Raw genomic sequence first — 15216 nt, forward strand, 5'->3', positions numbered from 1 at the left:
TAAATGTAACACTTTAATGTAAAAAAAATGGCATGATCAATTATGATCAATTCAAAATGAGGGCAGTTTCAACACATCCTAAATTAGTCAACAGAAATAAGGCATACCACAATATCTAAACAAACCAATGGCATAGTCAATGAATAATGTCAAAATGATTACAAAAAATTACATAGGCAGTAATTTTCCACATAAAATTTATGAATTCACTCGAAGAATTCAACCACTTCACCAAGTTCTCTCTTTTTTGCTTCCTGATGTGCCCAGCGATCTTCGGCCAACTTTGGAGTTATTTTCCATTTGTCATGGTAAATTTGTTGCTTACAACTAGGACATTTTTTACCTCCTGTATTTAGGACAAAAATTTAAAATATAAGACATAATCTATTTATACATGCCTATTTCAAATATGTAGGGAAAATATGATAATGTATTTTATCATTTAGACTTGACATTAATTTATTTAACAATTTCAATTACTGTTTTAATGAAATTAAAAATTTTAAACATCATTAAATTTTTAGATAATTATTGTTTATAGAGAAATATTTATTGTATAGGTGCATAAGTGTAACTATACCATAACATGTTTTGTTGAAATTTTAAATTGCTAACTGCATATTCTACACTTACTGATGCAGAAAATGTCTTTATTTTTCATATTAACCCTCAAACATACACCTTTAAATGCTTTTAAAAGCAGGTAGTATTTTTTGCAAAAAGTTGAAAAAAAACACCCATTTTAAACTTACATTTTAGTTTCAAAATAAACACTCTAAAAATAATAATTTTGTACATCATTTTTAAAAAGTTACCACGAATGTTTAGTAGTTACAAATACAGCAGGGAACCGATTATCCGGAATGATCGGGACCATCAATATTCCTGATATAACTGATTTTTCCGGTTTTCTGAATCGCTACAAAAAGCCGTTTAGTTAAACCCAACTAAAAAAAAAAAATTAAAAATAATCTTCAAAAGAAGAAAAAATGAAGAAGTAATACACTAATGATTATTTCCAAAATGATGGTAAAGTAAAAATCTTTAAAAAAAGAACGAAAAATCCTAAAATCTTATGAGGAAAAATTTTTTTTTTTTTTTAAATGGCGGGAAAACTAATTGAATTTCGTTCCGGTTTTTTGGTTTTCCGGTTTTCTGATTTTCGGATAACGGGTTCTGTACAGTACATTTAATATGGTTCCCCCTTAATTTCAGAAAGAAAAAATTCTTGACTTTTCCAGGTATACTAGGTAAATTTCAATGCAAATTGAAACCATATTTTATCTATGCCATGCGATTTTTTATCCGGAAACTTTGATTCTTTTATTAGTAATGCCAAATATTAGATTTTCTGTGTAAAAAAATATCATTGAATAAGAATGGGGACATTTCAGTTTGACTAAAATGTGAAATTTTAACTACAAATAAATGTAATATATGTTAGAATTATTTAACTCGAATCCCTATAACTGATTACTGTTACTGACAATTTTAAGACTGATTATTTTCTAGGTTCAGGTATGATAAAGGAATTTTCCTGGTTATGTAAAAGAATTCCTGTTTTACGGTTTTTGAAAAGAAATCCTTTCCCTGACTATTCCCTGAATTTGATAGTTAAAAGAAAATTCCTGACAATTCTAGGTTTTCTCCGATCTCCGGGGGAAGTTCTGAGTTTATATTCAGGAATAAAGAATGCTACATTTATAATCTACAGATCACTATTATACTAGCAAACTAAGCTGATTTTTTTCAATGAAGGGTGCTTTAAGCTAGAGTGTACTATAAATTACCAATAAAAATATTTTTCTTTTTAGCAATACAGTCTCCTTTTGAGTGTATCATATGCAAATTCATCCTTGAACAATTAAAAACAGGTATGTATTCAATCCTATTTATACAAGAAAGATTTTATTTTGCCAATTGAATCTTAACTGTCTATTTTATTGTACAGTAGGGAACCGATTATCCCAAATGATCAGGACCACCACTATTCCGGATAACTGATTTTTCGGTTTTCTGAATCGCTACAAACAGCCGTTTTATTATTGTTAAACCCAACTAAAAAAAAAAAATTTGGAAATAATCTTAAAAAGAGAAAAACGATGAAGTAATACACTAGTGATTATTTCCAAAATGATGGTAAGGTAAACATCTTTTGAAAAAAAAAAGAAAAATCCTAAGATCTTATGAGGGAAATTTTTTTTTTTTTTTTTAAAATGGCGGGAAAATTTATCGAATTTTGTTCCGGTTTTTTGGTTTTCCGGTTTTATGATCCGGTTCTGTACTGTATATCTTATCTAATATTAGCTATTTTGTCAGAAATTTCCCTTGCAAAAGCATTGCACCTTGAAGAGCTGTTTTGCTGTGAAACAGTGCTTCTCCTTTGAATAAGATATAGGAAAACCAGTTGTAGTCAACCAAGATTCAACAATTGGGCTCATTTACAGACCCAATGAAAATTAAAAATACTGAGTTGGGGAAAAGATGCCTATGTGTCAACATAGCACATATGATGCACAATTAAACAAAATAACACTGAAAGCACTGCTAAAAACATACTGAATTCAGTAATAAAAAAAAAACTAAAAAATCACATGCCTGAATTTACTGTCTACAGTTCAATGTTATGAGAAGAAAACTTGATTAAAATTTCCAAATGCAAATATTAGTTAATAAGCTAAAGAAATTTGGCCCAAATTATTATGTACACATAAATATTTTTAACATTTCAAATTTAATAAAATACAAAAGTATCTCTTTTTTTTTTTTCAAATAAAGTGCGAAAATGAAATACCATGGAATGGTGGTGTCTTCATATATGTATCTAAGCATATATTATGAAATATATGCCCACAATACACTTTTTCAATGTGTTTTTCATCATGTTCGTTTGAGACACATTCCTAAAAAAAATTAACAATTATTTATATTATCATTATAACAGAAATTAATATATATATTTTTTTTGTCATTTACGGATTCCTAAAAAAATTTAAAAAAAAAAAAGCCTTAAAAATGAAAAGCAATTTTAAAAAAATATCAGAATCAGAATCATTGCAGTAAAGGTACTAATATTCAATATGGATGGTAAAGCTTCAAATTTTGGCACAAATTAGTACCGTCTTTACGCATAGGCACACCCAGGCAATGTCCGGGGGACCTAAGCACTCAGGATTCCCTTGAGAATCTTACTTTTTATAAATTGTATTAAAAAAAAAACTAAAAATAAACAACTTTGCATTATATATATATTTTAAAATAAATATATTATCGTCTAAAAAGTGTGAATTTTTTTCCTACAAATAGTGATTGATTATCATGCAACAATGAATAATTTGAATAGTTTCAATAAAACATAAAAAAACAATCGAAATCTATTTTTCTAAGTTAAAATGAAGTTTTTAGGTACTCAACTTTCTAAGTCATAATATCTCCAAATATGCTTGACCACCACCAACTTTGCTTAGTATTTATAATTAGTTAAATAAAGTAATAATTGAAAGAGTTTAGAATTACACAGCACTATCAGACAGCAATTTTTAAACTGGTTATGTCTGATGTGCATTGAAAGATGTTTTAATAACTGACTGTAATAGTTTGACAAAATAATTCACACCTTTTCAATTTTTTTCATTTGCTTTACCCTTAGGTTTTGTAATTTAATTATTTTAATTAGCTTCTTGGTTTTGAAAATTATTTTATCATTTGAAGATTGCAATTAACATCTCAATTTTTTAAAAATTATGCATCATTTAAAATTGCTTTATTTTATGTTCATTGAGTTTCTGGGGTAATGTGTTTAAGTTTGTTAAAATTATTGCATATCTTAAAAATGCTTTATTTTATGTATGTAAAGTTTTTTAGTTTGATTTTAAACAGAATGACATGTTATAGGGGCTCAAAACATTTCTGTGCCTGGGGGCCCTGCTTGCTATTAAGACGGCCCTGGCACTAATAGCCACGGATCTGAATATTTTACAAGGCAGAACTTTTTATAAAAACTAACATATTTTTAACCATTACTTTTTTAAATTAAAAATATTTCAGGAAATTTAGTCGGGAGCATTTTTTCATTTTGTAAATACATTATATATATATATATATATATATATATATATATATATATATATATATATATATATATATATATATATATATATATATATATATATATATATATATATATATATATATATATATATGGGTAAATGAATGAGAATTCAGAGCCTGCCTTTAAAAAAAATTTATAATTTTTCTGACTATTATTAAATATAATATTAAATATTTATAAAAATTTATCTTTTACATGAAGTTATCTTTGGATAAACTAATTTTATAATTGTGAGCAAAATTGTTTCAATCTGCTTACAAAGTTTTCAAGATGGGGCGAAATACGCAAAAAGTAAAATTTACATTATGGGGTACAAGCATTGGATCACTCTCCAGACCTAACTATAGGGACCATATTTCTCCAATTGCGGCTACCCCCTATATTTTGGGGGTCAGAAATCAATCAAGAAAAGGTATGTTTATTCAGAGAAAGTACATTTTGGTCTTTGATTTTGTAACTTAAAATATCATCTGCACTAATTAACAAGCATATTTGAGGTCACCCCCTTGAACCATTAAGTTGGAATCTCAGAACTTGAAGATCCGATCATTAGATCAAAAGTTATTCAGGGTGGTCCATTTTTTTTATGGCGCACAGTACAAGTATGTTAAACCTAAGGCTGGAGCTCTTTCATTTTCCCCATGAGTCAGCAATTTTTATTGTATCCTAGCCTGCTGCATTGTAAAGGACTTGCCTGTTAGCCAAGTTGCAGTAGATATTGGATAATCACTGAAACCTGTCACTTAATAATTTCAGTGAAAGTTTGTTGTTTCAGTGGATGGCTTTTTTTGGACAATGACGTCAAAGTGATGTCCTTTTCTGGCGAGACTTAAACTCCAGGACAGGTTGGCAAAAATTTCAAGTAGCCCAAAACGCTTAATCATTCACAAGACTAAACTAAAAGCATTTTAATTCTGTTTTTCAAACAATTTAAATTATTCTTTGTTAAAAACAAGAATTCTCCCCACATTGTCTTTTTTTCATTCAGAATTAAACATGATTGGTCACAAAGCTAGCTTACAAAAATGCTACAGACATACATAATAATAAAGCAAAAGAACATGAATAAAGCACAAATGAAAGTAAAAATATGGACATGGACATACTATAATTTCGGTCCACTGCAACTATATCGGTTATAGAACTGAAACTATACAAAACACTTCTGTGCTTTCATTACGTTGTTTTTTGCTCTAGTCTACATTGCATAAAATATACCATATCCTTTTTGGCTATATTATAATATCTAGAATACATAAAAATTTCTAGAATAGTGAGTTGTTTATAGATACTTACAGAAGGGTTTTTAGAAAAGCAAAATTCTTTACATAATTGGCATATTTCAGTAGGAAATCTCTTTACTTCATCTCTAAGAAATTTTAAAGTTGGCCACAAAGAAGGTTTTGGTTGAAACACAGGATCTCTATAAAAATTTAACAATATAATAATTGAGTATAAATATAAAGTATATTTTGAGTTTCTTTACACAATTTTTTTTAATCAAATATTAATTACATATTAATTATCAAATATAAATAAAAAAGAAATAGTTTAACTATAATTTATAGAGGTATCAAATGAGAATTTCATTGATACAAATTCCATGAATTATAAACAATAGCAAACTGACTTAGATTTATATGTCTATTGGGAAATGTGTTGTTTTCCCGTACTTGTGACTCTTATGGGAATAAGTAATAAAGAAAAATTTACAAATTAGGGATCTTACTTGTTGGTAAGATGTGGGCCTAATATAATTTTACAGACAACTAATATTTTTAGATAAAGGCAACAGTTGGCGATTTCATAATTTAACATTTATTCCTTTCCATGAAAAGTACAGAAAGTTTAAATAATGTGGTAATCTTGATTAATGATTCTTTTTGAGATTAATCCTTCATATTATATATATTCTATAGAATATATTTTAACCTATTCTAAACCTTGAGTGTGTATAACGTTTTACAACATCTCTGCTAGCTAGCTTCACTCAAACCAGATGCAAGACAGTGAAAATTCCTTGCAAGAATACTTAGGATTAAAACTGATCCAGGTTAAGGGCTTTAATATTTTTACCCCCTTATTTAAAATTATTTGCATCAGTATTATTTCATAAACAAATAGACGGAATTTAAAATTACACTTTTAAGACATTTTAAAAACAGAATAAAATAATAATAATCAAAACAATCTATGATTATCTCATACTCTCTAATCTATAACTTGCAATTATTTGACAGCAAATATTGAAATGTTTAATGTAAATTTACATAACCTTTAAAAATTAAAGACGATTTTTTAAAACATTTGTAGGAAATTAACGAACATTATAGTGCAGAAATAAAACAGACAATCTTAGAGAAAACAATAGAACATTTATTTCTCTTACTTTGGTTTTTGTTTCAAAGGTTTTTCTACACATTTGCGTGCTATTTCTGCTGACTGACCAATGAACCATTTTTCAAAGTTTTTCGGAAAATTACACTCAATTAGTTCAACTCTGAAATATCAAATACAAATTCAAATCAGCAGATAATAAAAAAATTATTAATTAATAATAGAATGAATATTATGGCTTTGTTTTGTAGATTTAAAATCCAAATATTTTTGATTTTTTCTTTAATGGTAGATTAAAATAATGTAATTTCAAAACTAAAAAAGCTGATAAGTTTTAAAAAGAAAATTATAAAATATTCAGACAGAATATTTAGAAATCATAATAACACCTAATTTTGAAAAGTTGTACTCATTGTTCATACTTCATAAGGTAATTTTGAACTTGATAAAAATTTTGATAGTTTTTTTTATCAGTCTATTTGTATGTATAATTTCATAGTCAAAGCAGCATATGAAATTTTGAAGAAATAAAAGAGTACGATAACAGAAGATTTATTTTGACAAATACATTTTTCCAAATAACTAGCAATATAGGCAAAAACTTAGGAAAACAAGTCTCTTATTGAGAGCCTAAACAAGCCTCAAATTATATGTAAGTACAGTAGAGAACCAATTATCCGGGATGCTCGGGACCATCGCTATCCCGGATGTCTGAATTTCCCGGTTTTCTGGATCGACCAAAAAGTGTCGTTAATCGATGTTTTATCGAACCCGAATTACAAGGAAAAAGTGAAATGCATAAAGTAAGAGAAAAAAGAAAGGTACTCCTAATTTTAAAAAGAAAAAAAAATGGTAGAAAAATAACATTTAAAAGAATAAAAAAATTTGCAAGTTTAGACAAGAAAAACAAGATTAAAAAATACAAAATTCTTGTATTTATTTTTTAAAAATAAGTACAATTCCTAAATTAACTAATATAAATAAAACCAATGGTTAAATAACGCAATATATTTCATACCTAAATTATACTGGGGAAACGATAAAATAAAATGAAAACTTATTAATCTAAATAAAAACACTTAAAAAATCGAACCGAAACGATAGTTAAAAAAGGCACTAGCATAAATATTGAAACCCGGAACAAGGCAACATCAACGGAATTTTAAAAAAAAACCTAATGATAAAATTTATGAATAAAAAGAATTAATTTATTGAGTGCGAAATTTATCGTGAAAAGAAAAAAAAATCAAACGTAGTGGAATCAGAAAAACAAAACTGCAATCTGCTTCATAAAATAATCCTATGTTTAAATGAATAAACAATTCTCCCTTTATTTATTTATTTATTTTTTGTTGTTGATAAAAACACAATATTTAATTACAGCAGATGTTATTCCACATCAATAAAAACTTGCAAATGATACGGCACTTGAATTTATTCAGAAGAAAAAGATTTTATAATTATTAATCGATGTCAAATAGATAAATATATTTTTCTCTTTCATCTTCTGTTCACTGATAAGCATGCAATGCATTTTCCCCACCCCCCTCGTAAATTAAACAGAAAACGAAATCAGCATGCCACAACCTTGAGCTTGATTGACGGCCTAACGTCTCTGGGTAAACGGGGGAAAAATTCTCCCCTTCCTTACATTTCCCTCTACTCAACTTCAAGGATGCGTTCATTTCCGCTTTTTTTCATAATCGTTCTAGTTTAAAATGGCGGGAAAACCGGTCAAAATTTTTCCCGGTTTTCCGGTTATCTGGATAAATGGTTCTCTACTGTACATAATGTAATAGTCTACAATTTAAGCAACCTAAATTAAAATGTGTATATATATATATATATATATATATATATATATATATATATATATATATATATATATATATATATATATATATATATATATACAGTAATCTGCTCAGACATTTCTTTTTTTATTTTTTATATGGTGGTTACGATCAGTAAAAGTTTTGTTTTGAAAATTAAAAATAAACACTCACTGAACTTGCTCATCAGGATAATGCTCAGGAACTATTGCTTTAACTTTTAAAAAGTAGAGGTCTTTTACAAGATGTAAATTCACAGAAGAGGTTTTCTGTTTCAACTTTAACTGGTCACAATCACTCAGTTCACGTTTAATGGATGATAATTCATCACTGCACACTGACAAGGGATTTTCATCCAAAAAGAGTTTCAAAAATTTTAGCAATTTAAGGATCTGAAATGATTTAAGGTTAAATTTGAAACAACTTTTTGATTAGTAATACAAAAAAGCATTATAATAAAATTTTAATGGAAAAATCGAAAACAATGTAAAAGAGTAGACAGCAATAAAATATTTTTTTGGGGATTTCTTAATTAGGATGATGCATTTAAAGTATAATTTAGAACAGAACCTCTTTTTGAGATTGGATTTCCAAAATGTGATATTGGTTCTTACAAAAGTCAAAATAAATAAGATATTTAAGAGAAATGAAGTCTGAAAAATTCAACTTTTTACTTTAATTAAACAAAAATTTCATTCAATTCATATTTGAAATAGTAAAATTTGAATTTATTATTTCTGAAATAGAAATGCATTTTTTATTGAGATGAATTTTTCCCGATTGTCTTAGGCAAAAAATAATGTTTTGAGAAAATCACCCATATGTACATATATATATTTTAATGATGGGAACTGATCTATTAAGTTCTTCACAGTGGAAGATGCGAGAATTGTTGTACATTTAACATTACCCAGTGGTTTCCCGTGAATCACGGAAAGGAACAACACTGCCCACGATACCCATTCATAGGGTGGACTACAGTCACACATCAGAGGAAAAACATAGAGAGAGATATCTATGCCCTAGAGTAGAATTTGAACCTGCAACTATTGGCTTCACAGTCAGGCATCCTGACCACTTGGCCACATACATAATACACATTTAGGTTCACCAACCACCCCGCTATCTACATAACAGGATAAAATTATAGATTTGTTAATATTTATATAATAAGTTAGTGTTTTAGTTATAATAAAAGAATGGTTTAAGCCTTTGAGCTACTTTGTATAAAAGAAATAGAAAAGAGTAAAAGAATTCACAGGTGAGCAATTTCAATGTGTTTATATTTTATGTGTTTATTATTATATCTTTTTTAATTACAAATGTATATTTGGGCCTCTTCAACATATGCAACTGCATATGTGGAGCATGAATTGAATTGAATTGAATGTAGGGCTTAGTGGCACAAAGTCCAAAAGATGACATGCTGCGCCAAACAGTACAGTAAAACAGTTAAAAAGGCAAAGTACATGCACCACTTTATTTGTCATACAATTATAACTGATAAAATGGTATAAGTTTGTAAATGGTACAAGTTTGTAAATAAAATCAGGTAAAAGGCATGAATAAAATCAGATAAAAGGTGTGAATACGATATAAAATACATGAATAAAGTGTTTGCGAAAGTGAATAAAATTTCAAATGTATTAAAACATTTATATACAGTTAAAAATACCAACAGCACGTAAATATGCAAAAATGTTAGGATGATGAATATCATTTAACAAATCCTGCATACATAAAATGGAGCTCTCAAAAAACGTTAAACGAAGTTGGTTAAAACATGGACATGTTATTAAAATGTGATGAATCGAGAGAGGAACGTTACAGGTATTGCATAGAGGAGGGGACTCTCCAGACAGTAAGTGGAGGTGTGTTAACCGGGTATGACCAATTCGAAGACGTGTAAGCTTTACATCAGTACTAGCAGATGGCCTGATGTAAAGCTTAACCGGGCAGTACTGGCAAATGGCCGAAATCGGTTTTATGTGGAGCATGATCATGGCTGTAATAAAAGTGAGCTTTGAATTTAATAGGACTACAATATATGTTTCTGGTAGGTGTTAAAATTGGTGCCCATAAAAAAGTGCCAAAAATGATTGGCGCTAAAAAATTTTATAAAAAAACTGTTTCATTTGTTGCTTAACTTATAGCACTTAAAACTTACATAACACTATCTAGTTCATTTTCAAACAGAAATAAATAAATAAAAATAAGCAATTATTTAAAGTTATAATACATATTTTAGTACAAAAACTTTATTTAGTATTTACTTGTGGTTTCCCTAAATATTTCTTGCATTCTTCTTCACAAACTTTAGTTAAGCCACTTAAAAACTTTTCACTTAAAGTTTTACTTTTCAATTCCACAAGCAATGGAAATTCTGGATAAGATTCAGGGAATTGTAAACATGTTGTCAACTGTTTATATTTAGTTCTCCTAAAATAATAAAATTTATTAGGAACCACAAAAAGGAAAAAACAGAAAATTTATAGTTTTTTAGTCATTAACCATTGAATAATCAAGACATTTTTTGGTTTGATTATTCAATGTTAGAATTGAAAAATTTAAAAGGCAGAAAAAAAAAGAACAAAATTTTTAAAAATACATTATATTTAAAAATAAAATACTTCTAAAGGGATTTCGAATAGCCAGAACAAAAAAGTAATTCAAAATTTTAAAAATGAATTTAAACAGCATTTTCTTATAATACGACTATCGATTAATAAACAAAAAGTCTCAAACTTTATTTTTCTAAAAACAGTACAAAGATAAGTGATAAAAAATAGCAAGCATTAAATACCTTTCTTAAATCTTCTATTAGTATGCTAGATTGAAGTTAGATTAGCATGTACTGTTAGATACAAATTTGAAGGTCTAATATGCTTATTTTTCTTGCCTAATATGCTATGATTTTAGTAACATGTCTTTTAGTATAACATTACGATTTGATATATTACTTATTCTCATATTATACATCTTATGATTTGTTCTTAATTTTTAATTTAAATGATTTTGAAAGAGCCTAAAAACTATAAAATTTTATTTATTCCATTTCAAAAGAGTCAATTATTAATGATATAGTAATAATAAAATTTTACATTTAAATATGCTTAAATTATGCTTTCTAAAATAAGCTAATAAATATTTAATAATAGCTCAATTTAGAAAAAAAATCTAAATCTTATAATTTAATAACATAACTGTCAGATTTTTTTACGTATACACCCTGAATGAGAAAAAAAATGCTTTGGAAATTTAAACCCTCACCACTCATAATATTTTAATGAAAAATGTCATTTCAAACATCAAATCTTACTTTATATCAACACGGACCATAGAACGAACACAAGCAATTATTTTTGAGCCAGGAATTTGAGATTCACAATGATTTTTAACATCTTGAAGTTCATCATGAATTATGCTCATCGATGTATTCTGAAACATAAATAATAATACAGAATTGAAATTGAATTATTAATTTTGAATTATTAATAATGAAATTTTAATTATTAATTTCTTTCATTCTATTTAAAATACTACATACATTCGATTAATAATTAAACATCAATTTTTAAGTGACCGAAATTTGTTTAGCAAAAATAAAAGTTTGAAACCTCCTTCAACGAGCACCTCTGAACAACAACAATCTTCTAGGAACTATCATATTTTATGGTACCGGACATCTTCCATATAATTTACATTACACGAAACTCTTTAAATATAGTTTATGTAAAACAACGAACCAAAAGCCGATATAACTTTATTTTCGTGTGTATCTTAGTAAACTTTTTCATCCCTAGATTGTTATAATTTTTATTGATCATTTCTAAACCTATTTTTCCCTGAGGTTTGCATTGTTTATATGTATCATAACAATTTTTATTAAGCATTTTAAATGCTAAAAATAATTATGGGTACTATTTGACAGTTTAATTACACCTACTACAGATAACTCACATCTTTCATGGGCTGCCTTTTTGTGCATCTATCTTGTTCCTGGATTTACAATAGTTAGCTATTTCTTTATCCATCATTGGTCAGTTATGTAAAGCATCCAAACTACACTTAACTATAGGGAACGTTCAAAACTATAGTGAACAGATTTGTCAGGCTTTGCATCCATAGTTTAAAGTCTTTGTTTTTCTTAACAAAAATTTTTGGCACATACTTATTGGTGTCGCTTTTGTCACATGCCAAAAAGAAAATCAAACATCGCAAGTCTAATAAATAGCACATGTTTTACGGTCATTTTTTTAACATAAAATATGCATTTCATAAATAATTTCGATTTAAAACAAATGTTAGAACCCATGTAACTGCTTTATTATGCATCTGCACCCGAAAACCGAATCAAATATTGCAACCGTCTGACATTCGAAGTTCATTTATATTACTGTCAATTTTAAGCAACAGTGTAAGGTTATGCCAAGCAATGGTGTAGGATATAACTGGTATAGATTTGAATAAAATTTCAGTTAATAGACAAAGTAATGGCAAATCCTAGAAAGTCAATGACACATAAATATCAATAAAAGCTAGTGAAATGGATCAAAATGACTCTAATGTAAAAAATTATTCTGATATTCTAGAGAATTTTCGGGACATACAAACTTTTGCTAGGAATAATTATCGAGAAAAACATACTTAAAAATCTTTTAATATCCAATGACTAGGACTGAGAAATAAAACAATATACAGAATCATCGATTTAACACACACACTGTCATGCCAATATAATGGCTTTCCATTTTTGAGAAGCATTGAAATTCAGATTTAAACTGACAATATAAGAAGACATTCACTATTTAACATGCGGGGACCATTGCCAAGGTTTATGCTGTTACATTACTGACGAAGGCAAAATTGATTTTGTCTAGCTGAACAGATGTCGTTGATTTCATCTTGCTATGAAAACTGCTTTGTGATGTTGAATAGCAAAGAACGAATTGAATCAGAAGTAACAGTTTCACACGAGGATCAGCCTTGAAATGTAGAAAGCAATGCATAGTTTCTTTATACACCATTTTTTACCGGGATTTTACATTTCTTGAAGATTATTTTAAGCAAGACTTACGTTATTTTGCAATTGGTACCTATTCGTTTTCTTAATCTGGATTTAACATTTATAGTAAATTATTTTCAGAGGGACTTCAGCTACTTAACGATCGTAGTGCATTATTTCGTCAATTTTTTTTTTGTCTGTCTGGGCTTAACGTTTCTTGTCAATTATTTTTAGTGGGCCCACTGCTACTTAGCGATCGCTACGCGTTCACTATTATTTTTATCTAGAATTTTTGTTTCGTACTCAATTTATTCATAAAAAAATTTAAAAATAAAAAAAAATATTCTTTACCTATTGTTTTTCTAAATTTTTTCTTTTCATTTTAAGCAATTCAATTTAATAGCGATATTTTGTGTTTAATTAACTTAAAGAAGTTTTTTTTTCGTAAAGTAAAATATTTGGAAAGAATTTGATTATTTTTTAAACCAATAAATCTTCAAAACTAAGACAAACAACGTTAAAGAGCACAAAAAAATTTGCTCTTTAACGTTGTTTGCCTTAGTTTTGTATTTTAGCACAAAGGTCGCCCACTTGTGTATTTTCAATAAATTTTCAGTCATTTTAATTATAAAAAATTAAAACAAAGCCTACATTTCAAATCTGTTTTTAATTTTTTATCTTGATATTTCAAGAGCAAGATCTTTTTTTAAAAAAAAATACTAGGTACTAGCTGAATTGACTTTTGTTAATTTGTCAAGCGATTTTTTTAAAATTTTTTAAGAGTTTCTCAATCTATATAAATTATTTTTTTAAATATTATATTGTTTTATTTTTTTAAATATTATTTTGTTTTCTATTTTAATATCATTTTGTTTATATAAAAAGTATGCAATGCTATTGATGTTATAGAAGCATTTTTTTTAAATTAAAAATTTTTTTTGTTACAGCTATTTATTTGTTTTATTTATTTTTTGTTCGATTAAAATTTTTGATTGCGTAGTTTTGATTTAAAAGAGATAATTTTTAAACTTATGTTATATCGCCATGACCAATAGACGCCATATTACCTACAATATAAAATTTCTCATATCACCCAGTCTTACGGATGGACTGAGATCAAGCTATCTTGCGTAATAATCAATAAGGAATAAATTACTGTAGTGTAATTATATTATTTGTGATTCATAAAAATTTTGATAATTCTGTAATCTTCTAAACGATAATCACACAAACACTGAACTGCTATTAGGGGGTTTTATTGAATAAATCTTTTATATATTTTTTTTCATATCAATACCCATGAAATACATCATCAACAGTTAAAACTTTCTAAATTTACAGAATATTTCCAAAATTATTCAAAAAAACACTATAAAAATAATGTAAATAGTTTGCAAGATTTTGGTGAACTTAATTATGAATAAAACATGCTTTAATATTTAATTACATCACATTTAATAGAATATAAAATTAAGTTGTTAAAAAGATCTATTTAAAGTAAAACAATTTTCACATATCTAAAACTCTCATATCACTTAAGACATTTAAAAATTGTTTTCCATAAATCGATATCAGCTTTTACCAAGTTTAAAAGAAATAAACTATACCAACTTACAACTGAATCTATGATTGCATAAAAAAACAGAAACCAATAGGAATTATATTTTAAATGCGGGAATTATTTAGACAAGAATACTGAAATATGTGAAACATTCTGAATCAAACAATTCAATATTCAACTCATTGACGCTATACACAGAGAACGGTAGGAAATAGCAGGTCAGTTTCAGAGCTATGTGGTTTCAAAGTTCGTAGAGTAATTTAGTAATTTCACACACGAAATGATTGCGAACATAAAAGAAAAATTTAAAGTGAGCAATCGAGTTTTCTTTCACGAATCAAGTGCAAAAAATAAACAGCCGCAAACCGGA

At 27.3% G+C, this 15216-nt stretch overlaps 1 protein-coding gene across 1 annotated transcript; it reads right to left on the bottom strand.

Moving 5' to 3' along the window:
* On the bottom strand, window positions 1-15094 carry LOC107450348 (uncharacterized). The gene is made up of 8 exons (XM_043047620.3): window positions 14901-15094; window positions 11600-11718; window positions 10554-10719; window positions 8455-8672; window positions 6501-6611; window positions 5408-5534; window positions 2795-2903; window positions 1-346 (listed from the first exon to the last, which is right to left on the bottom strand). Exons 2-8 carry the CDS (start codon window positions 11707-11709, stop codon window positions 207-209), a joined length of 981 nt encoding a protein of 326 aa, XP_042903554.2. The 5' UTR covers window positions 11710-11718; window positions 14901-15094; the 3' UTR covers window positions 1-206.
* Between the last annotated feature and the right edge of the window lie 122 nt (window positions 15095-15216).

Source organism: Parasteatoda tepidariorum, chromosome 9 (assembly GCF_982258835.1).
Source record: "Parasteatoda tepidariorum strain Cologne lab strain chromosome 9, Ptep-v5.0, whole genome shotgun sequence".
NCBI classification, from domain to species: domain Eukaryota; kingdom Metazoa; phylum Arthropoda; class Arachnida; order Araneae; family Theridiidae; genus Parasteatoda; species Parasteatoda tepidariorum.